Below are 27,545 nucleotides of genomic sequence, written 5' to 3'. Positions count from 1 at the left end.
TTGCATTATTATTGTATAACTGCACAGTTCAGGCAACACTTAATCACAGTTTTATATCTCTACGCTGTGAGCATCACCATAGCAAAGGGTAAACAAATGAACATTTGCTCTGGTCATGTCCTGCAACATACAAATTCCAAAATAGTTTAATATGTGTATCCTTGGAAATACTATGTTGGAGATACTATCCAAATCCACTAGAAGGATTGTAGTTCTGGGGTTTATGTGAGCAAAAAGGATTATATTGATAAATTGAAAAGTACACAAATCAGACTGCTTTTACATTCACAACTGGATAAAATGTGCGACCACACTTACTGGTGATCCCTGTGGACGAATTAGTGATACATCACCAATAGATATAAAGTAAGAACTAAAAACAAAACTGACAAATTAAGAGAAGGATGGTTTTGTTTCCCTTTACAGATAATTCAAACAAATGATGTAAAATGTTTTAAAATCATTACTGCTCTCATGATGAAAAATCATTACTGCTATTATGATGAATAATATGTAATATAATAATGTAACCATGGAGAGCACTGCTGTAAGTAGTTTAATTCTTACTTATGCCATTTCTGGGAACTGGAAAACTTTATTTCTCGATAATAATCATGCAATTGACTACTCAGGGTGTACCCAGTAACTTCCTATAGCCACTTGCTGCAAAGACTTCAATCATATTAAACTTCTAAGAAGCATAAGATGAAATCGATGAATAATGCAAGAATTAGCTTGCTGCTCCCAAATTGTAGTATGCACATTAACATGATTTTGCGTTTTATGTAAAGACGTTTATGTTTGTTCTCATTAAAAATGCATTGCTTTTGCTTTTCTTACAATTGTTTAAATTGTCTGTCCTCTCCACCCACAGCCTCTTTGTACAGAATCTGTTATGAAAAATCTCTGAACCTGGACAAACTCCTGCCCTACTCCTCTGTGTCTGACAAGAAGGTACCTACAAACGTACATACCAAGCACCCAGATATCTATATAGAAAATATGGCCTTGAATACTGAAAAACTGCATGTATTTTTTATGGATGAGAGACCAATAGTATTGCTGTGTTGCAGGACATACCAAAGAGTTTGCTGGAGATCCCTGGAGTAAAATGCACCACGGAGCTGCATACAGAGACTATCTTCAATATCAAGGTAGCAACATCATCAATAATAAATGCCCATATTGTATTATTGAGTTGACTTACCTCGCTCATATTTTTCATCTAATTAGCAGTCACACTCACACAGCGGCGGAAGGAGTCGGGTTGGTGCTCCGTTAAAAGTCAAGTCAAAGCATGCTTATGTTTTTTTGATTAACCAGTGATACCTTCTGCACGTATTAGAAAGCAATGCATGCTAACCATTGAGTGCTAATCACATTTAAAATGATTGGTCATTGAATAACAAAGTTTGTAATGATTAGTTTACAGAAGTGGGCACCCATATTTTAAAAGTCAGAAATCTTCGTGACCCACATCAATAGACATTATTCGTAAATCACAAAATAAATTTGTGACCATTAATGAACATTAATGAGGATATTTTATTGTTGACTGAGTGATCGTGTCTTTCTGAAGTTAGTATTACTCAAGTTTTAAACAAAGAAAAACAGTAATCAGTGTTTTAGAAAATTGGTTAGGAAAGGCAGTGCTTCTGAAAAGTGAGGAGCGGGTTGGTGTGCAGAGACTCACCTGAGGGTTATGACCCAGTCTTTGGGAAACAATGATGTAGACACCCCCAGTGTGATGCCACTGCAGAGTGTCAATATTACACTTATTTAAAAGGCTAGAAAAAAGTCTCTGTCTAATCTTCCACACAAAAATATTAAGTTTTATTCCTGCACTTAGTGGTTAGCTTCAGCTCATTCACAATTTGCGCGATATATGAAACTCAACCAAACATGCAGGCCTACTTTTTAAAAACACATTTCTGATGGATTGCCATAATTTAGACAATAGACATAGACAGTCATTGATATGTTAGTGGAAATGGTGTAGCTGTAATGTTTTATTTATAATTAAGTGGGAGTTTTCTATTCTGGAAATCTTTTTAAGTGTGTTGTATTATTGAATCATGTTTTTATGAAAAAAAGTCTCCCAGTACCCAGAGGAGACCATATGTTGTTTAATTTATTGGACTATTTATTCCAGTAAGAATCTTGTGACTAACATCTACACAATTAGTAGCAATAGTTTGGTATTAAAGGTGCATTGCATAACTTTTCTGATGGATGGCATCAGTATAGCATAAAAAATATACAGTTTTTGCATTTAGAGTTTATACTGCTCAAAATACCTGACTTGTAACTTGACCTGGTTGTGTCATCTTCTCAACCAGTTTGCTTGATTTTAATATACTGTACTGTGGAATATTATAGGTGAAGCAATGTCCTCTTCAAGCAGGTAACATACGCTCCACCGGAAAAGTTATGTAATGCACCTTTCAAAAGAAGCAACTTCCCCTAATTTTCTATTGGCGATGTAGTACCCAACCCATGCCCAAAGTAACTGGTGTAGACTGGAGTCATTTGCAAAGTGAGTTGAATAAAACATAGGAACCAAATAGCATTTATAATTCTATGCATGTAATTTTCCTAATCTGTATAACAATTGCATATTCAGGCATGTTTGACTTGCTATATGAATCATTTAGCTAATCAGGCTGCTCTGTGTGTTTTACAATGATTTCGTAATTTCCCCCCTTTCTCAAATAACCAACACATTTAATTTGCATGGACTTTATGAAACAATACAGCAATATATAGTCAGCAGTGCGTTTTAATATGCCTCGAAGGTGCCTTTTGGGATAATGGCTGCAGCTTGTGCTATTTTAGAGTTCAAAAAAATGCACTCTTTAAGTAACAGTCCACTCTACAGATTTAATTACTCGTCATTGTTTTTGCAGCAGTGTCCTTGCTGTCACCGAGTTGTTTGTTTGTTTATCTTTCCCTTCCTCTCTCCCCCTCTCTCTTCTTTCACTCTCCCTCCTTCTGTTTTCTGTGATCTCTTGTACTGTCTCCATCTCTCCCTTTCTCCTTCTCTCTTTTTTCTTCCTTTCTTCTGTTCTCTATCTATCCCCTTCTCTCTCTCTGTCCCGTCCTGTTATCTCTCTCCATCTCGTTTGTCTCTATTTTTTTCTTTCCCTTTCACTCCCTCTTTTCCTCTTTCTCTCTCACTTCTCTCACTTCCTCTGTTTTCCTATTCTCTCTGTCTGTCGCTGTCCTCACTCTTTTTTCTCTCTATGCCTCTCTTTTTCTGCGTATTCTCTCTTTTTCTTCCAATGTTTCTCTTCTTCTCCCTTGTCCCTTAACCCTCTCTTTCTCACTCCTATTGTTTTATCTTCCTTCTCTTCCCTCTTCTCTCCATCTACACCCCTCTTTCCTCATCTCTCCCTTCCTCCTCCCGCCACTTGCTCTCTATCCCTCTCCTTTCACCTCTGCCATTTCTCTCTCCTCCTCTCTCCTTCTCTTTTTCTCTCCCTCCTCTCTCTCCTCCCTCTCTGTCTTTTTCTCCCATCCCTCCATCTCCCCTCCTCCTCCATCTCTTCCACCCTCCCTCCCTTCATCCCAGGCCAGCATCCTCTCAGGTTTTTGGTCCGAGCTGCAGTGGAACACGGAGAGGACAAAATACCTGGAGGCCGTCCCCAACCCCAGATACAGGACCTCACATGTCCGGGCCGAGTGGGACAGGCTGCTGGTTCGTGTCCTCATTTACCCCACTGTCATGGCGATACAGATCAAAATGTTTTACTGTTTGAATATGCTTTTGTCCTTGAAATTTAATTCACGGAGATATTATTGCCTCTAAGGTCTTAGATAAATATGTTATGCTTAATGGTGCATATTATGGCACAATGTAGTGTTTTATTTAATTAACCACAGAAGATTTTAACTCCCAAATGAAGCTGTTCTCATGTTCGTTTGTAAATGCATTTATAGAGGTTATCTACCTATTACTGAAGCTTTTACCCATGGGTTTTAGAGTTATAAAAAATCAGAGGCATTGACATGGCAATTAAGTACTCAAAACAAACTAGTATGTGTTTTGAAAAGTGTTCAAAATGTTGCCTAAGAAAAGGAAGCTGAAACACAACAGTACAAGGTAGAAGTGTAGAAGTGTAGAATTAGAATTGATGTCCATGCATGACTGTAAACAAACAAAGTTGGGGACTTGCAATTCGTGACTTGGACTCGAGTCAGACTTGAGTCACTATTTTGAGAATTTGAGACTTGACTTGATAAAATGGACTAAGACTTGGGACTTGACTTGGACTTGAAGGTCAGTGACTTGGGACTTGACTCAGACTTGAGGCCTGTGACTTGAGAAAACTTGAGAAGCACTTTTAAATCTGAATTCTTTCTATTCTAACTGTAATGATTCGCTTTAAGATCTTGTCAAGACATTTAAAAAGAAAAAATGCATTTCTAAAACTCTTACATATTCTATTATATATAGAGTATAGTATAGTATAATACTCACATGTAACTATACTATGACTTTATAAGTATAATTTATCTTAAAGTCATCAATTGCAAAAATCTAAACTGTATTTGGTACTTTGGTTTAAAGACTTGAAATGACTTGAAGCTCAAAGCAGACATCTTGGACTTGATTTGAACTTATGGGCCAGTGACTTGAGACTTGACTTGGACTTGGCTATAATTGACTTGGGACTTGACTCGGACTTGTGGTCAAAGACTTGAGACTTACTTGAGACTTGCAAAACGACGACTTGGTCCCACCTTTGGTAACAAATGTAACAATGTTGTCCTAAAACTGTCCTCCAAAAGGTGCAAAATGGCAAATTAATCAATGTCCTAGAATGCACAAGTGGTGAAAAACTGGGACTGTAGCCATGACAATTAGAATGATTTTGTTTTGAACTGCAATCACTCTCCAAAAGTCCTCAAAATGGCACCTATGAAAAACCTGAATAAGCTAAACACACTTGTTCACTAACTCTTAAGTCAAACTAGTTTATTTGGTGTTTATCTCAAACCAATAAGAGTCCATTTAAACACATGTACGGTGGTGCAGAACTTAGTACTATAGCCTCACAGTAAGAAGGTCCTGGATTGTGTGGAGTGTGCATATTCTCCCCATGTCTGCTATGTTTCCCCTACCTCTAAAACATCTTAAAACCTCAAAACATTAAACTTCCCTCTGGTCTGGACTGTCCTGGATAAATAACACATAATAAATATCTAATAATAAAAATATATCACATAAGAATATCATTTTGCATTTAGCTCATGACCGACCTTTTTCGTAACTGAAGTTTAATAAGAAATCAAATCTCACTAAACATTTGCACAATACTGCATATTTGACATTTTGAAACTCAAGTCAATATTGAAACTGTTCTCTTTTGTAAGTTTTATTTTGTAACTCCAGTCAATAACATTGTTGTTTGTTTCAGAAGTCAGAGCGGAGACCTTCAAGCCACACCAATCACATCGAGGAGAATACCAAGAAGTAGGTCTATACTACTACTATATACTCTCAGAGCTTTTTTAGGAGAAATATGATCAGTATAAAACTAAACAGTACTTTGCTTTGGTGTGTCTGTGCTAATGAGGAACCACTAGGAATATAACAATAACCAAAATATTGTGATATCGTGGACCATCACAATATATCGAATTACAAGTCTCTTTGCTTAAATTAAGAGTTATGGTGCTAAAAAAGACAGAGGGAACTACATAGACCATGATCCTTTGCTCCATTTCAGTGTAGACTACAAGAAGAAATAAATAAAATATCATATCATAAGACTTGGATATTGTTACACCCCTAGTAACCACCATAGACTGTACAAAGAAGTGGACTAAGGAAGTGTGACGTCAGCACCAGTCAAATGAAGCTCACGAGGCTCGCGGTTACATGGGCAAATTTGGAGTCCATATTAGGAATAGGACTTTATTTACGGACAAAATAGCAAAATAAAAAAGGATCATGTTGAGTCTCACTGCAGCAGTTACAAAGAAAGGGGTGACAATTTTCCAATGTAAAGTCAATTGGATCAGAGTGGATGGAGCCGGAGTTAGCTATATCCATTTATAGATACAGTCTATGGGAGCCTCAAAATATCATTATTATAGTTAAAAGTATGTCCCATAATTTTAACACCTCATAACAACTTTTTACAAGCTGATTTTGTGATTTGGGTGTATGAATTATGAACTGTAATGGAAACTATAGACTCGTAAATTGGTTGTTTTTGATCTGCTTTAGTACTTTGCTTCTAATTAAAACAGAAAATAGGTTTTCCAGCTTTCAGGTATACTGCACTAAAATGAACCTAAATCTCAACTAAACGATGGAAGACGTTTTATTTTCCCAGACATAAACCAGTAATACAGACTGTGCCAAGGCCCCAACAAATTATCCAATAAATGTTGCACAAAAAGAGGAAATAGTCCCGTAATGTTACTAAATATTTGTTGGGAGTCTTGTAAGTAACACTCCGGTAATCTCTCCATTTTTTTATAACCACAATAAAACAGGAAATTTAGAGTAATGTTTAAAATGTCCACATCAATAGAAATAACACAGAGCTAAATAGTTTAGGCTATAGTTACATGTACAGTCAAAATCTGATTATTATTGGATTTTTAAATTAATTAATTTATTTATTTTTATAATGACATTTAAACATCTTAACTATTTTATTATTTTATTATTTCTTTCTGACCATGGTCCCTCTCTGATAACTTACATCAGATTTTACAGTTTGCAGTTCATTTAAATTATCTTAATTATCCAATTTCTAGACCTTTATCAGATATAGATCTTCACAATAAACTGATAAATAGATATAAATTGTTATTATTATGTATTAATGTAAGTATAAGTATTATCTTGTTTTATTGTTGTATTATTTTGGTGTGCATGTAAATGAATCAAACTTTAATCACAAGCCATAAAAACTGTGCTTGTGTAAGGAAGGGCATCTGGCATGAAGATAAAAACATAATATGGATAATATTATAAACTACAGTAAACTGATTATATATTTTACTAATCTAATGAAAAAAATAACATGGTACCAGTGTATTCTTATATTTTTAAAGTAGAATTTTAATGTTGAAAGGACGTCCAAAATCCAATTATATTCTGTGCTATGAACTCCAGTCTAGTTTGTTCCTCCATCAAACCAAGTCTCACTGGATAATCCGCATCCTCCAGGCCATTCTACCTTTTGCACTTCTGATATATTTTCTGTGCTTTTGGAGAGTAGAGGGGCTTTGCATGCTCTGGGCTCAAGCATAAAAGTAAGGCTCTTATTTTAATACTGGCTGCAGGGACTGTACTCATCACAGATCTGTGTGCTTTTGTTTTCTAGAGTGCTATCAATGGTGGACACATGGAGTCTTGGTAAGAAAGCACTCACCACACACGGACAGTTTTGCTCGTCTTAAAGGTCCCATAATACACAAAATTGAACTTGTGAACTTTAAGCCATGTTATAATGTTTCCTCATCAAAAAGACCTGGAATTGTGTTTCTGTTTACATTTCCAAAACTCAAAATACTCTGTTCCACCTTGTGATGTCATGTAGTGGCAGTTTTACATTTTACCTTTAGTTTAGTAGTGGTGCTCAATTCCAGGATTGAAATTTAATCAAAAAACACAGTGGAGTCTTTTCCTAATACAGTCTAAATATGCAGAGTTTGTGTGTTAAACTTGTCTTAATGAAACAAAACACAACTTTGGCAATATTTCTGATGAGGAAACAATATTATAACATAGAACAGAAAATAGTGTAATATGGGCCCTTTAAACACATTAGGGTTGATTGTGTGACTTCCATCTCTAATAAGGATTTTTCTTAAGTCTTGTGATTGTTTTTAAATCACCTTGGAGACACATTTATATACGTTATAATAACGTCATATCACTTAAAACAGCTGATATTGAAATGCGCTAAATGCTGAAGTTCCATACTGTAGAAAATTATTAGCCTGATTCATGAGCCATTTTCACTTTGTCGAAACCGTCTGACCTTTTTTAACAGTAGTTTTTTTAAAGTGTGGCGTGTACCACTAAAAAGGTAACCCCAGACAGGTTTCTTCTCAGAAAAAGGTTTGACTTCGTCTACATCCACCGCTTTCTGTTGTGCTGTACCACATTCTTGACATCATGGCTTCACAGCTCTTTGCTGATCAGCCGGTGTGTGGTCTTCAGCATCTGGTGTTCTTGCAAACCGTCTAGTGTATTCTGATTCCTGACCCAGTCGCTGGAGAGAAATGAAATTGAGCAGAGGCACTAGGTGGTGCCAGCCTGGCTAGAAAATTATAGCCAAAGGAACATTTCCACTGAGACAAGCAGGAGGCAGGCCAAGTAAGAGTGAGGTTTGTGAAGATACAAAACCATAAATGAAAGTTACTGAATCATTAAACTCTGGTTTTATTTGATGTAAATGAATCTTGCATTTTAACATAAAAAAAAAAAAAAAAAAAAAAAAAAAAACTAAAAAAACAAATCATAATGGCATCCGTTTTTGGGTTTTCTTAAGCAGGCAATACTTTTCTTGTTAAATTTTGTGTGAAAATGGGTATATAGTAGATTTGAATGAGTTTTACAACACTACTTTGAATATTCAGTGCATAATATTGAACATCGATGCTGGTCGTCGTAATATGTCAGATCTGTGTGCAGCTGTCTGTTTTGCTCGCTCAGGTGCACGCTACAACACCACTTAATAAAGAATGGAGGATTGCCCTGGGACTGGCGCAGATAGGAGAGGCATGTTTGTGTTACGGGACTGTGCACTGTATTCGCTTTTATGTGATCTTCTGAGGTCGCATTCCTCTGGTCCACTGGAGAATTGGGCAGCACAAGGGCTCCACACTAATTTATCATAGAGAGAGAAAGGGAGAGGAGGGAGAGAGGTAAAGAGAGAGGGAGGAGTAGAGAGGAGGGAGGGAGAGGAGAGAGTGGAGTAGAGAGGAGGAAGGAGCAGGGAGGAGGGCGGGAGGGAGGGAGGGATGGAAGGGAGGAGCGTGGAGGAGGGAAGGAGAGAGGGTGGAGTAGAGAGGAGGGAGGGAGGAGAGGAGGAGTAGAGAGGAGGGAGGGAGGGAGAGAAAGAGGGATGAGCGGAGATGAAGGAAGGAGAGAGGGAGGAGTGGGGAGGAGTGAAGTAGAGTAGAGAGGAAGGAGGGAGTGGAGAGGAGGGAGGGAGAGAGAGAGAGGGAGGAGCAGAGAGGAGGGACGGAAAGAGGGAGGGAAGGAGGGTGAGGCAGGAAGGAGGGAAGGACAGGGAGGAGCAGAGAGGAGGGAGTGAGGGGAGGAGGGAGAGAGAGAGTTAGGAGTGGATAGGAGGAAAGGAGCGAGGGAAGAGAGGTGTGGATAGGAGGGAGGGAGAGAGGGAAGAGAGGAGAGAGTAGAAATGCAGTAAAACTAACTGAAAAATAGCGAAAAGGTGAGGATTATATAACACGTGCAGTTTGGTACTTCCCAGCACTCTCTCTCTTTCTGTTTCTCTTTCTCTTCTCTGTCTCTCTCTGTATGTTTTTCATTCTCTTTCTTTTTCTTTCTTTCTCTCTCTCTCTCTCTCTCTCTCTCTCTGTGTGCCTCTCTCTCCCTTTCTCTCTGTTGCCCCTGCTCTCTCTCTGTCTCTCTCTTCTCCCCTCTCTCCCTCTTAGCCCCTCTCTCTTTCTCTGCCTCCCTATCCCTCTCTCTCTCCCCTTTCTCCCTCTCAGCCTCTCTCTCTCTCTGCCTCGCTATCCCTCTCTCTTCTCCCCTCTCTCCCTCTTAGCCCCTCTCTCTTTCTCTGCCTCCCTATCCTCTCTCTCCCCTCTCTCCCTCTTAGGCCCTCTCTCTTTCTCTGCCTCCCTATCCCTCTCTCTTCTCCCCTTTCTCCCTCTTAGCCCCCCTCTCTCTCTCTGCCTTACTGTCCCTCTCTCTTCTCCCCTCTCTCCCTCTTAGCCCCTCTCTCTGCCGCTTCAAATCAGGCAAGAAATCTAGGGGTAATAATGGACTCAGACTTGAACTTTAACAGCCACATCAAATCAATAACATCTGCAGCCTTTTACCATCTAAAAAACATAGCAAAAATCAAAGGTTTACTGTCTAAAGCAGACTTGGAGAAACTTATCCATGCGTTTGTCTCCAGTAGATTAGACTACTGTAATGGTCTGCTCACTGGTCTCTCCAAACGAGCTGTGAGACGCTGCAGAACATCCAGAACATCCAGAATGCTGCAGCTCGGGTCCTTACTCGAACTAGGAAGTACGAGCACATAAGTCCTGTGCTCAGGTCTCTGCACTGGCTTCCTGTGCCTCAGAGAATAGACTTTAAAGCAGCTCTGCTTGTGTACAAGTCTCTCCATAGCCGAGCACCAAAGTACATCTGTGACATGTTAGTGTCATATGAACCATCTCGCACTCTGAGGACCTCAGGGACCGGCCTCCTGCTGGTGCCCAGAGTCAGGACTAAACAAGGGGAGTCAGCGTTTCAGGTTCATGCAGCTAAAACCTGGAACAGTCTTCCTGAACATGTGAGACAGACTCTTCTGTGACGCTGTTTAAATCCAGACTCAAAACATTTCTGTTTAACTGTGCATATAACTGAAAGGTTTTCATTCCGCACTCTTCTCTCCAATTTATGTCTCTCTTTTTTAATTTTAATCTTCATGATTATTTATGTTTTGATTTGTTTTTATTATGATTTTAATGTATTTCTTATTCTGTAAAGCACTTTGAATTACTTTGTGTACGAATTGTGCTATACAAATAAACTTGCCTTGCCTGCCTTGCCTTGCCTCTTTCTCTGCCTCCCTATCCCTCTCTCTTCTCCCCTCTCTCCCTCTTACCCCCCCCTCTCTCTCTGCCTCCCTATACCTCTCTTCTCCCCTTTCTCCCTCTTAGCCTCTCTCCCTCTCTCTGTCTCACTATCCCTCTCTCTTCTCCCCTCTCTCCCTCTTAGCCCCTCTCTCTCTCTGTCTTGCTATCCCTCTCTCTTCTTCTCTCTCTCTCTCTGCCTCACTGTCCCTCTCTCTTCTCCCCTCTCTCCCTCTTAGTCCCTCTCCCTCTGTCTCTCTCTGTCTTCCTATCCCTCTCTCTTCTCCCCTCTCTCCCTCTTAGCCCCTCTCCCTCTCTCTCTCTGTCTCCCTATCCCTCTCTCTTCTCCACTCTCTCCCTGTCTCTCTCATTCTCTTTCTCTCCATCTCTCTCGCCTACACTCTTTTCCTCTCTCCCTCTCTTTCCTTCTCCCTCTCGCTCTCTCTCTCTCTCCTGACTCCATTGCAGCTGTGTTACTGTTGGGTCAGCCTCTAAAACTTCATTCTCATGCATGATCTCACTGCTCAGACTCTTTCTCTTTTACTTCGTACTCAAAACAAAACTTGATCCCTTTGTTTCCCAGCCACAGCACCAGGACTAAATTACATCTGAACCAGGATTTAACCAGGACCGACCAATTACTGTGACACAATCAAAACTGGCTGTGTTTTCAGAATGAAAATTTGAGTTGTAAGACCCTTTTACGTTCTTTTCGAATCCAGAAGGGACAATAGAGTGTTAAAAACCTCTGTCCAAACTTAAGAGGACCGAACCACAGCCACTAATTTGTATCACATGAGCCTGAAGACTTACTAGACTTCGACAAAGTTTATTGATCCACAGGGGAAATTGTTAATTCTGCAAAAATCTAACCTGTTTCTCAGCCCTTTATGTTGTTTTTGTCACCTTTTTACCAATGTTTAATTTTGATGCGAACTAACCATGCGTCTCTCTGGTTGGTTAATGCACCTGTCAATCACGCCTTCTGAAATCAGGGGGACGGGATACAGCTCCAGATCCACTCGCCTTTGTAAAGTTTTCTCAAAGCCTGTGGTTCTGGCCTAACCAGTTTGGCGCTACCTAATGCCTCAGCTCAATTTAATTTCTCTCCAGCGACTAGGTCAGGACGGTTTGCAAGAACCTCGCAAGTTGTAGAGCTCACACCGGCCAGTCAGCGAAAAACTGTGAAGCGCCTGTCTGGGTCCCTTTTGTGGTACAGCACAACAGTAAACAAAGTGGTCGAGATGGATGTAGACGGAGCCATACATTCTGTGTTGGCAAAGATTCCCGAGATTGAGGATTTAAAGCTGGAACAAAGAAAATGTTTGGTGAATTTTATCAAGGGGGAAAGACATTATTGCCTTTCTTCCTACGGGATTTGGGAAAAGCTTAATATATCAGTTAGCCCCGTTAGTGGCGGATTACATGCGTCACGCCCAAATAGCAGCACTTGGTTAAATAAAAAAGTACCTGCCTACAGTTAAGTGAACGAATTCTAACACTGCGAGGTCAGACGGTCTCCACAAAGTGAAACTGGCTGATAAATATGGCTAGTTCTGGCCCGCCAGGTAATTGAAATACAAAAAAAAATTGGAGGAAAAGTTGAAAATTATAGGAAGTGGCGCTGAGTTCTAAAAACGAAAATCCTAGAAAAATGAGGGAAAACTAAGTGAGATTTGTAATAACTTCTTAAATACAAGTTAGTGGAATTACTCGTTTGCTTAAAGTCCCTTGATGGAGGATCCGTTACCTCCTTGTCTCTGTGGAGAAGTTGTTCTCCAGAATGCTCCACAGTATTGCATTAAATGTATGTAGTTTCATGGAGACAAAAATGGGACACTGCTGGGCCAAGTTACATGTCAGATCTGTGGGGAGGTGACCAGGCTCATGTTTTTTAAGCAACAAAAACACCTGCAATTGAATAAATACAAGATAGAAAAGTTTGATATTGCTGTGGAATATTTCAGACAAAGTAATAACATCTCCCTGGGAAAAAAATAAAAAATCTAATGACAGGTCCTCCACCAGAGAAGTTACGAAATGCCCCTGTAAGTATTTTTCATGATCTCATATCCACAGCCTCTCTCAGTTTAACTTCTGACTCAAAAACAATATTGTGCTTTCATCCCTTTGTTACACAGCCATGACAAATACAAAGCATCTCAATAAGCCAATACATATTGCTCAAACTTTTTATGTGTTTTTACTGCTCTGAAGATATTTATTTGTCTGAGCAGAGATCCCTGTAGAATTACACGGAGTCAATCGTACAGGGTGGAGCTGATCAGACACAATGTTCAGTGTTAGTATTTCTGTTGTTGTTTCCTCACCACAGTCAAACATGTTTAACACACAAATCCTCCATATTTAGGCTGAGTTCTTCTTTCAAACAGAACACTCTTTGTTTCACCTTGTGATGTCATGTGGTAATTCAATTCCACGGTGTTTTTAAACTCCAGACACCTTCACTAGATTTGGATGATTTCAGTACTGGAATTGCCTCTCTCTACTGAACAAAGGGTAAAAGACAGCTATCATAGGTATAAAAAAAACAAAACAACACTATCACTACCTATCACCTATCATCTAGTGACATCACAAGGTGGAACAGCGCATTTTGAGCTTTGGAGATATAGACAGACTACAGGTTACTCAAACGTGGGTGAATGAAATAAACACAGCTTCAGGTATGTTTTTGAGGGGGTAACAACATTTGACCTTGCACTAGTCTTGGTCAGGAGATTGGTTGGAGATTTCTTTTTGCCAATCACACATGTTGTAATTTCACTGTACAGTACTTTAGTTTTCACAGTAGAGCGCATGTGTTTGTTTGGACATTGGACTATAATTCTGTTTCTGCTGCAAGCCAGCAGAAATCCAAGGAATATGATTAAAGCTTTCAGAAGTGTTCCTCTTCAGATGGAGAGAACTGCAATTACCCGTGCAGTTATAGGGCTATACCGGCTTGTCAAAGCCTGATCCCGTCAGATCTCAGAAGCTAAACAAGGCCAGGCCTGGTTAGTTCTTGGATGGGAGACCCCTGGGAAAATCAGGTACCACAGTGGGGTATCGGTTCTGTCCTTCACCCACGTTGCCTAGTATCAAAGTGGTGTAATCTGTAAAAGTGTGTTTGTGACATATGTCTGTGAAAAGTGCTTTTAAACAAAAAAAACAAACAAAACAAAACTAACTTAACAATTTATGCACCACTGCTCTACCAACTGAGAGCTGCATACTGTAAAAAAAAAAAAGCAGTAGTTTTCAAGTTAACAGCTACCTTTTTACTTTTTGTTCAGTAGAAATGGATATTTCCAGGGCTGAAATTTCCTATTTTACCATATGACATTACACGGTGGAAGAGAGTGTTTTCTGTGTGAATGAAACAAATCACAACTCCAGGTATGTTTGTGATGAGGAAACAACATTATAACATAAATCAGAAAATGGCAAAATAAGGGCACTTTAACTTTAATATCTGATATCGGGCCATCAACATAACTGACATAAGATACTGAAATAAAATGTCTATAAAGTGATTTTCACATGTCCTAGTTTGTCTTCATGTCAGTAAACGCATCGTCAGTGCTCCCATATACCATGAGCATCAGCTAACTGTCAAAAACATGCAGTATCTTTGAACTGCTCTGTGCCGTCAGCTCCTTGATTTCTTTAAGATCTTTTTATATTTCAGGAAAAAAAAAAAAAAAACAGACTTGATTATAGCTTCAAACGATCCGTCTGGTGCATGTTGGCATAGAGAAAGTGATCAAAAGACGAGTATTTGTGGATCCAAGGGAGAAATGCATCGTCTGAAGTAAGCATGTTTTCTGTGACTGACGCTCCCACACGCATCCACTGCTAAAAATTTAAGATCTTTTCAACCTGAGATTTCGAGTGAATTCAAAAGCTGTCCCCAAAATACATCAAAAGGTGCTTTGTTTCTTATGTCTCTGAACATGTGAAGGTGCGCTGTGTAACTTTTCCAGTGGAATTCCGACATCTGCTCGTCTCCATGGGATGTTTCACAGTATGGTATTAAACTTTATTCATTTATTCATTTGCAGATGTTTTAATTGCAAAAATGAAAACACCTTCAAATACACACATTCTCACAGTGAGTGGGATTGCCGAGATAGATTAGTTAAATGCCATACTATGGAAAATCTAGGCAAAGTACTAACTATCAAAGATAATAAGGTAATAAAAGTGTTGATTTGACGATATGCAGATTTATAATATCACATATACTAGCACATCTACAAGAAAACTGTCAAAGAGAGACGATAAAAATAAAGAGAACAGAAACTTGATGTGTAATCTTCCTAACGCGGATAAAGTGATGTTTCTGCAATTTTGGGTTTAATTTTCCATTTCATCACTTTTTGGGCAGTGCTTTAAACAGGATATGTTTTTGTACATTTCTTATGGTTTGATCATATATTGTCTGATATTATGATTATTATTGTGATTATTATTAGTAGTAATTGTAGTAGTTGTAGTTGTCGTAGTAGTTGTAGTAGTAGTAGTTGTTGTTTTAGTAGTTGTTGTAGCAGTTGTAGTTGTAGTAGTAGTAGTAGTTGTAGTAGTAGTAGTAGTAGTAGTAGTAGTAGTAGTAGTAGTAGTAGTAGTAGTAGTAGTAGTAGTAGTAGTAGTAGTAGTAGTAGTAGTAGTAGTAGTTGTTGTTGTTGTTGTTGGAGTAGTTGTTGGAGTAGTTGTTGTAGTTGTAGTAGTAGTAGTAGTTGTTTAGTAGTTGTAGTAGTAGTTGTAGTAGTGTAGTAGTAGTAGTAGTAGTTAGTAGTAGTAGTAGTAGTAGTAGTAGTAGTAGTAGTAGTAGTAGTAGTAGTTAGTAGTAGTAGTTAGTTGTTGTTGTTGTTGTGTTGTTGGGTAGTAGTTGTAGTAGTTGTTGGAGTAGTTGTTGTAGTTGTAGTAGTAGTAGTTGTAGTAGTAGTAGTAGCAGTAGTAGTAGTTGTTGTTGTAGTGTAGTAGTAGTAGTAGTAGTAGTAGTTGTAGTTGTAGTTGTAGTTGTAGTAGTAGTTGTAGTTGTAGTTGTAGTTGTTGTTGTAGTTGTTGTAGTTGTAGTTGTTGTAGTTGTAGTAGTAGTTGTTGTAGTTGTAGTAGTAGTAGTTGTTGTAGTTGTTGTAGTTGTAGTAGTTGTTGTAGTAGTTGTAGTGTAGTTGTAGTAGTTGTAGTAGTAGTAGTTGTAGTTGTTGGAGTAGCAGTAGTAGCAGTAGTTGTAGTAGTTGTAGTAGTTGTAGTAGTTGTAGTTGTTGTTGTTGTTGTTGTAGTAGTTGTAGTAGTAGTAGTAGTAGCAGTAGTAGTAGTTGTTGTTGTTGTAGTAGTAGTAGTAGTAGTTGTAGTTGTAGTTGTAGTTGTAGTTGTAGTTGTAGTTGTAGTTAGTTGTAGTTGTAGTAGTAGTTGCTGTAGTTGTAGTAGTAGTAGTTGTTGTAGTTGTTGTTGTAGTAGTTGTTGTAGTAGTTGTTGTAGTTGTAGTAGTTGTAGTAGTAGTAGTTGTAGTTGTTGGAGTAGCAGTAGTAGCAGTAGTTGTAGTAGTTGTAGTAGTTGTAGTAGTTGTAGTTGTTGTTGTTGTTGTTGTTGTAGTAGTTGTTGTAGTAGTTGTAGTAGTAGTTGTAGTAGTTGTTGTTGTAGTAGTTGTTGTTGTAGTTGGAGTAGTTGTAGTAGTAGCAGTTGTAGTTGTCGGAGTAGTTGTTGTAGTTGTAGTTGTAGTTGTAGTAGTAGTAGTAGTAGTAGTAGTAGTAGTAGTAGCAGTAGTAGCAGTAGTAGCAGCAGTAGCAGCAGTAGCAGCAGTAGTAGCAGTAGTAGTAGTAGTAGTAGCAGTAGTAGTAGTTGTTGTTGTTTATTTATTTAATGAGACAGGGACAGTGCACAGTAAACATTAACCTTAACAGGAGAGAAGCTTTGTACCAGGTTGTGGCACCAGTGCTAATTTCCACCTGTCGTCCTTGGGCAGGTTGAATTGATTGGTTGAATTGATTATATTTAATGGACCTTTGCTATCAGCTATTGTTCCTGGAGACCTGTGCAACATGTTTGGGTTGTTGTTGTATTATTTCCCGCCCACAACACTCTGAAGATGTCTATGTCTCTGGAAACATTTCTAATGAATCCTACTTTACATTTTGTTAGTGCTGTAGTTTACACCCCTTTTGGCAAGTGATGAGTCCTTGCACTGTGTAACTTTTCTGGTGGAGGGCCAGTCAAATGCTTTTCTTCATGGAGATGTTATTGCTCTGTCTGGAATGTTTCACAGTATGGCATTAAACTTTTCTATCTTAACTGAGACCAGGCCAAAATTACAGGTCAGATCTGTGGTGAGACGACCCCGCTCACAGTCAAAATGTCAGTTTTTCTAGGTATTTTTGATCTATAAAATCACCTGTAATTGAATAAATGTAAGGTAGATCTGTTTAATATCATATTGTGGAGCATTCTCAGCAGAGCAATGAAACAAGAAGGTGACGTACTCTCAGCCGAAAAGTTACACAGGACACCTTTAATGCAAAATATCATCTTCTGAATCATAATAAGTCCTGAAAATAGTACCCATAACAGGAAGCTAAAATCCATGAACAGCAGTAACACTATATTTCAGTCATCTCCCAAGATTTTTTCCCAGACGTGTTCAACCATAATTCATTTGTATAATGTAGCCAGTTTTTAGATAAAATTTGACCCGAACGATGTTTTTCTTCATCATTTTTATGTATTATCTCCTTCAGACATGTGCTGTTTAATCTACCACACTGCACAGTCTCACTGCATCCTGCTGTGTTACAGATAAGAAGGTGGTGCCACTTTTCCAAGAAGAGGATGCTCAACAGAGGGCGCTAATCGGCCTGGTGAGTCACAGCCAGCACTGGTCTGACTAATGTTCCAGCTCCTTCACTCTTAGAAACCTCCATAGAAGATACTGAATCTTAAATGAGTGCATTGGCATTAGCGAGAGCAGCTTGAGAGGAGGACGGCCATCTTTTTCAAATGGGCCGCTGACCTTGTGCTCAAAGTCTTTCACAGTCATAAAGAAAATGTTTTTTTTCAATTGTGCTCTGGTGAACTTGACTCGCATGCTCATAAGCCTGGCGTCAATTATATCAAACAGCCACTGCGTGAATATCAATGCAGACACCGGGCTCGCGCTTCTGTCAAGTCCCATTAGCGGACAATACAAGATGACGGTAATATCAGAGAATGAGTCAAGGTTAGCTAATAGGCCACAAGGAGAGAGATGTTCATGAAAATAAGGATAACTATGACATGTGAAAATAGCCGAGGTCAGAGGAAGGGGCATGCAGAAATATTGTTGTCAGTTAAGAGCTTATAAAATGATAAGTTAACTTTTTGAGCTCTGAAGGCTATTTTTATAATGTTGCATCTTTATCGGAAACATGCCTGATGTGTTTCATTCACCGCATTATCTTAAGAGTTAAGAGAGAGCTTTCATTCAGTTCAGTCCTCTTAATCCTTAGGATTTTTGTAGTTTGTAGACTGAATAATGCCTTCAAGGATATGTTTATATGATGATGGTCTGAACAGAAGACGCAAAAATGGTGTTGCGTCTTCACTTTTTATTCTGTGTTTAGAAGAGTGTTTTTGAGAAGAAATTTGCGTGCATACAGTGATGCAAAAGTGTGTGGAATTCGATTGGGTATGCATGCCAGGTTTGTGTGTTCTGTATGTATGTGACATAAACGTGTACGACACGTGAGCAGATCTGACTAGAGTTTTGCTTCTTGGGCAGTGTGGAGGGTGGTTTCAGATTTTTGTATTTTTAAGCCCCAAAAAGGCACTTCCGATAAAATATTTTATCGTTTTTATCCGCAATCATTCTCTTGTAAACAGGCCTTAAATGTTCATTATATTCCCATATTACATTATTTTCTGATCTATGTTATGTTTCCTCATCAGAAACATACCTGGAGTTGTTTTTTTCCAGATATGTTTTATGAGGATGTAACAGTATTATAAAATGGCTTAAAGCTCATAAGAGTCAAGGCCCTTTAATAGAAAATAAGCTGTTATAAGGTGCTGCTTTCTACCTTTTTAAAGACACCCTGTTTATCATGATGTATTTGAAATATAAAAAATATTAACACTCCAACACTATACATTCATTTATGAATAAGAGCATTTTGAATACCATTAAAACATGAGATAGGCCCTATTTCTCCAACATTTTTCCTCCAGTAAGCTACTTTTACAAATGAAAATGCCAGAGAGCTACTAGTTTCAGCGGCCCCAAAAAACTAGAGAGCAGAGTATATAAAAGAGCTATGACAAGGCTTAGATAGGGAACAGTTAGTTGCTTAGGAATTAATTAATGAGCAGTTCATTAATCAAATTGTAGTTCTTCAGTACAATACATATAATTCAGAAATCCCATGGCGAGCTACTTGGAAGGGGATGGAGCGTGAGCTAGAGTTGATTCTTGGCAACTTTATGCAATACTCAATGCATTATTCTAATTATATGATTATACTGTATATTTTATAATTTTCCATTTAAGAAATATATTATATGAATTTTGAAATGGCTACAAACTCAATTACTGTCTCGACTGTGCACTGCCCAGTAGAAAAATATAATAAGGAAACATTTTATTAAAAGACATCAACAATCTTGTTTCATTATTAACCCAGAAGGGAGAATTTAAATCGCTTTTTTTGCTTTAAGTGAATGAATAATGGAAATATAAGGTGTTATTATTTAATGCTGAGAGCTGATATGCTAAAAAGTGCCAGTATCAATCTGATTAGTCACCCAGTATCTTTAGTCCGTTTCAAATCTATAGTTGTGTAGCTCCGTAGACTGCAGATGAGTGGTGAAATGATGAAACTGACACTAGAGATATTTGGTAGATTACAGCCTGAAGAGGAGACCAGGAAGGGGAACAAAACAGTGAAACTTTGTCTTGTAAAATGGCTCTTGTCAAACGGCCCATTCGTGTTGATCTAAAACACTGTGTGAGCTCCAGTCGTGGACAAATTTCACTTTCGCTCTGATCCATGGACCGCGGCGACTTAAACAAATGCTGACAACCGATTATTTCACCCGTGCTCCCAGGTGTAACGCTCCGAGATGCACTGTTAAAAACAACAGGGCATCTGCAGGTCTCTCTCTCTGTGTGTTAGATTTACAGTGTGTGTTTTTGATGGACAACTTTTTACAATTTATTTACTATTTGTGTATGTAAATATGACTGTCTGTGAAATAATGTAATATAATGTAATACCTGTGCCCGAAATAAATCAATCAATCAAAAATCTAAATCAATTTAGTTTTACCAATGGCATTTGGAATGAATTTGAACATGTAAAAGTTTCCTTAATGTCCCATATTATCCTATTTTGAGATATGTGTATATATTATAATGCTGTTTACTCATCAGTAGTGCACCTGGAGTTGTGTTTTGTTTTATTCACACATGCCTAATACGCCGACCCTGCAGTTTTTCTCTCAAACAGAATCCACATCCACCTTGTGATGTCATGTGGCAATACAGGAAGTGCTCCACTGTGTGTTTTAAACTCCATGCACCTTCACTAGAATCATCTCTAGGTTAAAGGTAGATGTTAACTTGAAAACTACAGATTCATGACAACACAAGGTAGAACAGAGCATTTTGAGCTTTGGAGACGTAGACAGAACAAAGGATTACTCAAACATGTGTCAGTAAAACAAAACGCAACTCCAGGTATGTTTTTGAGGAGGTAACAACATTCTGACATGTGTGAAGAATCCCTCAGTCGTCCAGGTAGAATCTATGGCAAGGAGAAATTCAGGATGAGCTGCGAAACGTCTTCAACCAAACTAACTTTTGTCCAGTCAATAAACTGAATTTCTCCTTGCCAACATTCTGACATGGCTTAAAGTTCACAAGAATCCATTTTGTGTAATATAAGACCTGCAAGAGACACAATAACGGTTTGCATCTGTCCACAACTACCAAATCAACAATCCTCTGCATTTTACCATAACATATTTTCCTTTTACTTGAGTATTTTTGACCATATAAACTACTTAGACACACATTTTCACTGCATGTCTAAGTTGGGAAGTCACTACTCTTCCCACCTCTGTTCCTATCGGCTTATACTAAAGACAGCATACTTAAAGAGCTTCAATTTAATAGAGTTCATTCTATTCTTAGGGCGACCCGGGCTTCTTGTCTCTGCATCTCTCCCTCCTTAAACTCCTCTGTTTCTTCTTTCCTTTCTACCTAAATTACATCGTCTTTTTGACACTTTATATCTCCAGGTTCACAAATCTCTTCCTCTCCCTCTTCTCGGCTTCTTTTCAGCTAATTTAGGGACACTTTTTAGTCACAGGAGAATTTCAAGATGAACTTAAGCTGACCTGCTGAGTGCACTGCAAAGTTACAAGCTATACACAAACTTAAAGTCACGCTAAAATAAAATAATGACGTTGCATTTTTATTTCTCTTCATTGTAGACGGTTGACAAGCTGCGAGATCATCTCAACAGGCACCTCCCTCGTTTGGGGAAGAAGAAAATTGACTCACTGGTAGTCAGCTATGTGGCCAAACTGGTAAGCGAGCAGTCCATTTTACAATCCAGACTTGAAGTAAAGTTCATGTAATAGTTCTAAGTGTCACTCAGTGTTTACAGTGACTGGGTAGAAAAACAGATGTCCACTTTTAGCTACTTCTAGTTCTGTAGACAGTAGATAAAAGAGTCCTGGGCAGATAAACTTTGTCGTCAGCTGTGTAGAAGAAGTTGAGGCTTTTGATTACCATATTTGGACAAAGTATGGGACTTTGTGGACATCAGACTGGAAAGTGACAACAACTTTTAGCTGATACTACTACTACTACTACTTACTGCTACCACTACTTACTACTACTACTGCTTACTACTACTATAGATACAAATGGTATTATTTAGTATCAAATTAATGTAGACGTCATTTTCACCCTTAATGTATTCAGTTTTCTTTTGTTGAATCCTTGCTTAGTTAAAAATATAATTTCAGTAGAATATACATGACAAAATTGAATAATATTACAGTAATGCCACAAAACACACATGCACAAAACAATTTTACGACGCACTTAAGAGACCACCCTATACTGCTTTTTTATGTGGCTTTGTGTGGCCCAGTAGTGGACCTATGTATAACAGGCTACAAAATCTGCAAATAATATGTTAATTATTCATTAGTATGAAGACTCAAAACAACAAAATACATACAAAATAACGAATCAAACTGGCTTTCTTACAGTAAATGGTGTTTCATAGTTTTGTAAAGAAGTTTTTACTCTACTGCAGCAATGTAGGCCTATAATTGCGCCAAATGTTTAAAGGTCCTATATCACGCAAAATTTACTTTTGTGAGTTTTTAGCCATGTTATAATCATTAAACTCATTAAAAACATACTCACATACTCACTCCACTTTGTGATGTCAAGAAGTGATAGTTTTCGAATTAACAACTACCTTTTACCTTTAGATCAACAGAAATGACCAATTCCAGGGCTGAAATCATCAAAATGATTCTAGTGAAGGTGTATGGAGTTTAAAAACACTGGAGCACTTCCTGTATTACCACATGACACCACAAGGTGGAGCTGAGTGTTTTCAGTTTTAGGGAAGAACTCAGCGTAAATATGAAGGGTACCTCCACCCTCGCGACCACACATGTTAAAGACCTGTAGTAACTGGCAAAGGCTATTGTTCTTCGTGGATTTCTTTCGCTCTTTTATTATTTTTCCTTGCAAACAATCATGAGTCTGAGGGTCTAAACATTGACGAAAACTCCCCAAAGTGAGCATCAGATCAACCAGTCCGGCGAAAAATTTAATAAAATGGGCATCGCGACAATGCCCAAAGTGACCCCACTCAACAGCACCCCCTGGAATTTCCTAAAAATTTAAAGTCTATGGGCAGCCGAAACGCATATTTTGTCGTAGGTAAACGAAATTTGGGACAGTGACAGAGAACAATGAGACAAGCCAAAAGATGAATTGGAGCATGCCTTTGTGATGAACAGGAAGTCGGCCATATTGGATTCAAGACCCTGGTGTTTGGTCCAATTGAGCTCAGATTTGAATCATTCACTTTTAAGAATTTTAAAGGTACAATATGTAACTTTTATAGAGGATGGTGTGTTTTAGTCTGACAGTGCTCTAGACCATAAAAGTCACGTGATCTATGGCTCTAGAATCAATCACATTTTCCAATATTAAAGCTACACTATGTAATTTTTCTGGTGGCTGTTGGTCTGGGCAGCTGTTGGGAAGAGAGAATGGCGTGCCCAGGCGGTTGCGAGTCCTGGGAGGTCGCGTGGGGTGGAGTGCGCACCGGGCAGGGCCATCATCGTCGCGAACGGCTTTAACATCTTATTTATTATTATTATGACTTTTCAATTGGATTTCTCAGTTCACGCATGATCCTGTTTCCTATTATTTTCCATGGATAAATACTACGTTCCCTCACCATTTTTGCTTTGTGTTGCATTCAGGCGTCACACACAGTAGGGATTTCAAACCAATCGGCGTGCGCATGTTTTATTTGTTCCCCCATAGAGCCGCTTGTGTTTTCTTCTTTAGTATTCTTGTTTGGTACAGAGCCCTTCACACTCCCAGCTACTGATGCAAAAAAGACACAGGGAACATATCAACACAACACGGTATTAAAACAGGCCAAGGGTGAGCTGGAGAGTGAATGGAAATTAGGATGCACTTTTGGGATTTCGTTGAATTGTAAATGGCAGAAAATACCAGACACCCCGATGTGGTGAAGCGCTCAGTGGATCAGATTGGTACAGCATGTCCCAAGGTTCAAAGGCAGAATTGAATGGAAATTATTATAAAATTATTCACCCAAACTTAATAAATCTGCTCATTGGAGGAAAGTTTCTGTTGCTTTGTTCTCCAGGCATTTTAATCAAGCTATTACTGTGAACGTGCTCGTATGGGGTTGTCAAGAAATTATGCCCAGAAAACTAGTATTGAAATGTGTTTGAGCAGAGCTTTTTCTGATGACCACTTGGTAAAAATTAAAATAGATCTGGGAAAATAATCAAATTCATTAAAGGTTCTATATTACGTAGAATGGAGTTTTATGTTACCTTGTCAAAAACATAAGTGAAAAAATGTATAGCACACTCAGATGGCCGATGTCCAAAAGATTTTTTATTTTTAAAATAATGTTTCGGCAAAAAAAGCTTTCATCAGATATTTGTCTTGCTTTGGACCACAGCACACATCTGAGTGTGCGATGCATTTTTTCACTTTTGTCTTGCTGCTCCTTGCATTTGCACCTCTACGAGAATTTTGATGTGCGTTTTTTGTTTCTTTTGATCTCCTCAAAAACATATCTGGCGATGTGCTTTGTTTATTTCACACGTGACTGAGTAATCCTTTATTATTAGTCTGTCTACAGCTCCAAAGCTCAAAATGCCCTGCTCCACCTTGTGATTTTACATAGTGGTAGTTTTAAAGAAATCAACATATAACAGATCAGAAAAAGACATACCGTATTTTTCGGGCTATAAGTCGCACTTTTTTTTCATGGTTTGGGTGGTCCTGTGACTTATACTCCAGTGCGGCTTATATATTAACAGCCTGACAGCTGCGAGAGGGCGCTCTAGGCTTGTGTGTCAGTATCTAGTACTACTTTTACTCCTGTACCACTGTCACTTCGCCCTCTACTGCACATGTCTCCTGTAGAAATAGCCGCTGTCTCGCTGCAAATAGTGAAATATTCAGCTGAAAACAATAATCGAGCAGCAGAAAGAAAGTTTGGAGCGAGCAAGAAACTTGTGAGGTACTGGTGGAAAGTGGGGATGGAGAGTACAGCTTCATGGCAACCGGCAGGGTGCGCCATGCAACTTTCCTGGAAGTCACTGGATGAATCGACAAAGCATGAACTTCAATGACGACTGAAACCATCCTGTTGGGATTCAGAAAGGCCGGAATAATTCTAACTGGAACTGATGCTGAGTGTGATGACAGCTACGCAGAAGAGGAAGCTGCACTCTGTTTACTTCATGGATTTATGGTTTATCTCCAGAGGTCATGCAGAAGTGACACCGAGGATGAAGAATTCAGTGGATTTAGTGATTTGGAGTGAGATTGTGAGTTTGGTAAACTTATGTTGTTTATGCTATAATTATCTGAATACCTGTTAATATGTTACATTAACATATTAACGCCTATCCAGTCTGTTGTTCTCTATTCTATTGTTTTTACTATAACTTGTGTTATAGTAAATTTATGTACTACTTATGTTAGTTCCTGGTCTCTGATTTTACAAAATACATTTCCCCAAAAAGTGCGACTTATAGTCCGGTGCGACTTATAGTCTGGAAAATACGGAAATATGTGCTCTTTAAACTGCGTTGCTCAGTCTATGCAGCTCCACGCCTCCATTGCTACTTGTTTTCCATGCCTATATTTTATTCTAAATGTTAAAATGGTGTCTAAAATACTTTACAAAGTCAGAATAATAAAATGACCTTCAAACACGAGGAGTAGAAAGGTTCAAAGAGGAGATTTATGGATGTAGTGAAAGAGGACATTAAGTCATTTGGTTTCAGGGCAGAGGATGCAGAGTAGCGTAATATGGAGCCAGATGATTTGCTCTCCGACAACTGAAAAGGAAATGGTATATTTTCTAAGTATTTCTGTATGTGGGGTCCCTGCTTATTGCTCATAATTAAAATAAATGTCTAAATTATAATACTTATCTCTTACATAATCTTGTTCAGCTCTAGTTTGTCAGGGGTCATTTTTTATGTCCAGCAGCTGCAGTTTCACAACTTTACACTTACACAGTCATCTGTCCTTGGGCAATGAAAACCATAATTGGAAACATGCCCAAATATTGAAAAGTCTTCATTCACAGATCATTAGTTTTATGTATGATGTTAGAATCAATATATCTTATAATGTATTCCCATCAGACAAATTATAGTCTCATAGAGTGTATTAAAGGGCCCATATTACGCTATTTTCTGATCTATGCTGCAATGAGTATGAAAACACTGTTCCCCTTTGTGATGTCATGTGGTAATACAGGACGTGCTCCACTGCATTTTTAAAATCCATACACCTTCACTTTTATCATCTTGATTTAATTCCTGTGTTAATTTCTAAGTGTTAATTCCGTAGATTCCGTGCACGGAGAAGACGTGAGGAGTGGGGAGGGGTGCGCAGAGATTCTGTACGACAACCGTAGTTTTGCAAGGATTCACGTGGTTTGGATGGACCTAGTCAAGGCGGGGGCCACTTGTTGTTGAGCCTTAACTATAAATTGTTGTGGGAAACACTGGTAAAAGACAACCGGTAACTTGAAATCCACTGCTTCATGACATCACAAGGTGGAACAGAGCATTTTGAACTTTAGAGATGTAAACAGCCTAACAATATTTCACAGTATGGTATTAAATCTTCACTGAGACCAAACCAGACTGAGTTACAGGTCAGATCTGTGGTGAGGCAACTCCAATCGCAGTCAGAATGCCTATTTTCCTAGGTATTTTTGAGCTATAAGTCTATGAAATGTAATAAATGTAATAAGGTAGAATTATTTAATGTCATACTGTGGAACATTCTAAGCAGAGCACTGATGTATCTGTAGAAATAAGCGGGTGACCTGGCAGATGGACCCTCCACCAGTGCTTTTCCGGCACTGGTGAAGGGTCTGTCTGTCTTTAAAGCTCACAAGAATAAATTTTGCATAATATTTTTAAATTACCATATTTTTATTAAACATCGTGAAGTATTTGTTTTTAAGAGGGCCTCACTTCCAACTGTAGCAAGCTTTAGTCTAAATGCCTCCATCCAAAGATTAAAGCCTAATTAAAAAACACTGAAGTGAAAAACATAATGCCGGTGCCTCCATCCTGTTTGTTAAACCCCTGAATTGTTGTGGACAAAGGCTCCTCTCTCCTCACATAAAGAACGTCTCCTCTTGTCACTGCTTATTGAGACTAATGGCTGCGTTGACACTGGGGAGAAGTTGGAGCTCAAACAGATTACAGCGTTTAAAAGCCAAGGAGGTTCTGCTGTGATAGATTGCACCTATACACTGCATTAACGTCATAGTAATGTATTCGCCTTTGCCAACCCCAGGTGCTGTGAGTGTTTTTAATTCAAGCCAGTGTGAGGGGATGTGTTTTATGGAATTGGCTTTTTGACCTTTTCTGTTGTGTTATTGTATCATGTTGGTACCTCATTGAAAACACAGCACTGTAGTTGTTTTGTTTCATTCACGCCTCCTTGAGTAAGAAGGTATTCTATGGCAATGTATTTCTGATAGCTTCAAATTACCTCCTCTTCAGAAAACACATAGTCATAACTCAATATTTTTATATCTAGAGAGCACTGTTAATAAAGGACTCACAATCTAACCTGAAATGCCTTAACCTGCATATTGAGGACACACACAGGTCTTTCTCATTCTCAGTATGGACAGGCCTGTATAATGTAAAAACTCAGAACTTCTGGATTTGCTGCAGGTGCTGGGATTTAATAGCCAGGCTGGGGCCACCTAGTGCCTCCACTCAATTTAATTTCTCTTCAGCAACTAGGTCAGGATTCGGAATACACTAGACGGTTCGCAAAAACCCCAGAAGTGTGAGTTCGGGCACCAACCATTCAGCAAAGAGCCATACATTCTGTGTTGGCAACGATTCCCGAGATCAAGGATTTAAAGCTGGAACAAAGAGAATGTTTGATGAATATTATCAAGGGGAAAGACGTTATTGCCCTTCTTCCTACG

The 27,545-nt window shown here is 38.6% G+C and overlaps 1 protein-coding gene across 2 annotated transcripts in view; it reads left to right on the top strand.

The window, feature by feature from the left end:
* The window catches only part of gsap (gamma-secretase activating protein), an 81,332-nt gene that overhangs the window by 25,728 nt on the left and 28,059 nt on the right, over window positions 1-27,545 (top strand). The window contains exons 19-26 of one of the 2 annotated variants that reach the window (XM_055153654.1): window positions 875-954; window positions 1,074-1,154; window positions 1,234-1,266; window positions 3,572-3,697; window positions 5,421-5,476; window positions 7,347-7,378; window positions 17,581-17,642; window positions 21,253-21,348. In XM_055153654.1, the coding sequence (XP_055009629.1) occupies window positions 875-954; window positions 1,074-1,154; window positions 1,234-1,266; window positions 3,572-3,697; window positions 5,421-5,476; window positions 7,347-7,378; window positions 17,581-17,642; window positions 21,253-21,348 (566 nt within the window). The remainder of the gene's footprint in view (window positions 1-874; window positions 955-1,073; window positions 1,155-1,233; window positions 1,267-3,571; window positions 3,698-5,420; window positions 5,477-7,346; window positions 7,379-17,580; window positions 17,643-21,252; window positions 21,349-27,545) is intronic. The other variant, XM_055153655.1, reaches the window with a different exon arrangement.

The sequence above is a fragment of the Boleophthalmus pectinirostris genome, unplaced genomic scaffold (genome assembly GCF_026225935.1).
Source record: "Boleophthalmus pectinirostris isolate CB_2022bp ecotype Guang Dong unplaced genomic scaffold, ASM2622593v1 HiC_scaffold_18, whole genome shotgun sequence".
In the NCBI taxonomy this organism is placed as follows: domain Eukaryota; kingdom Metazoa; phylum Chordata; class Actinopteri; order Gobiiformes; family Gobiidae; genus Boleophthalmus; species Boleophthalmus pectinirostris.
This window is presented reverse-complemented; position numbering and strand designations above follow the sequence as displayed.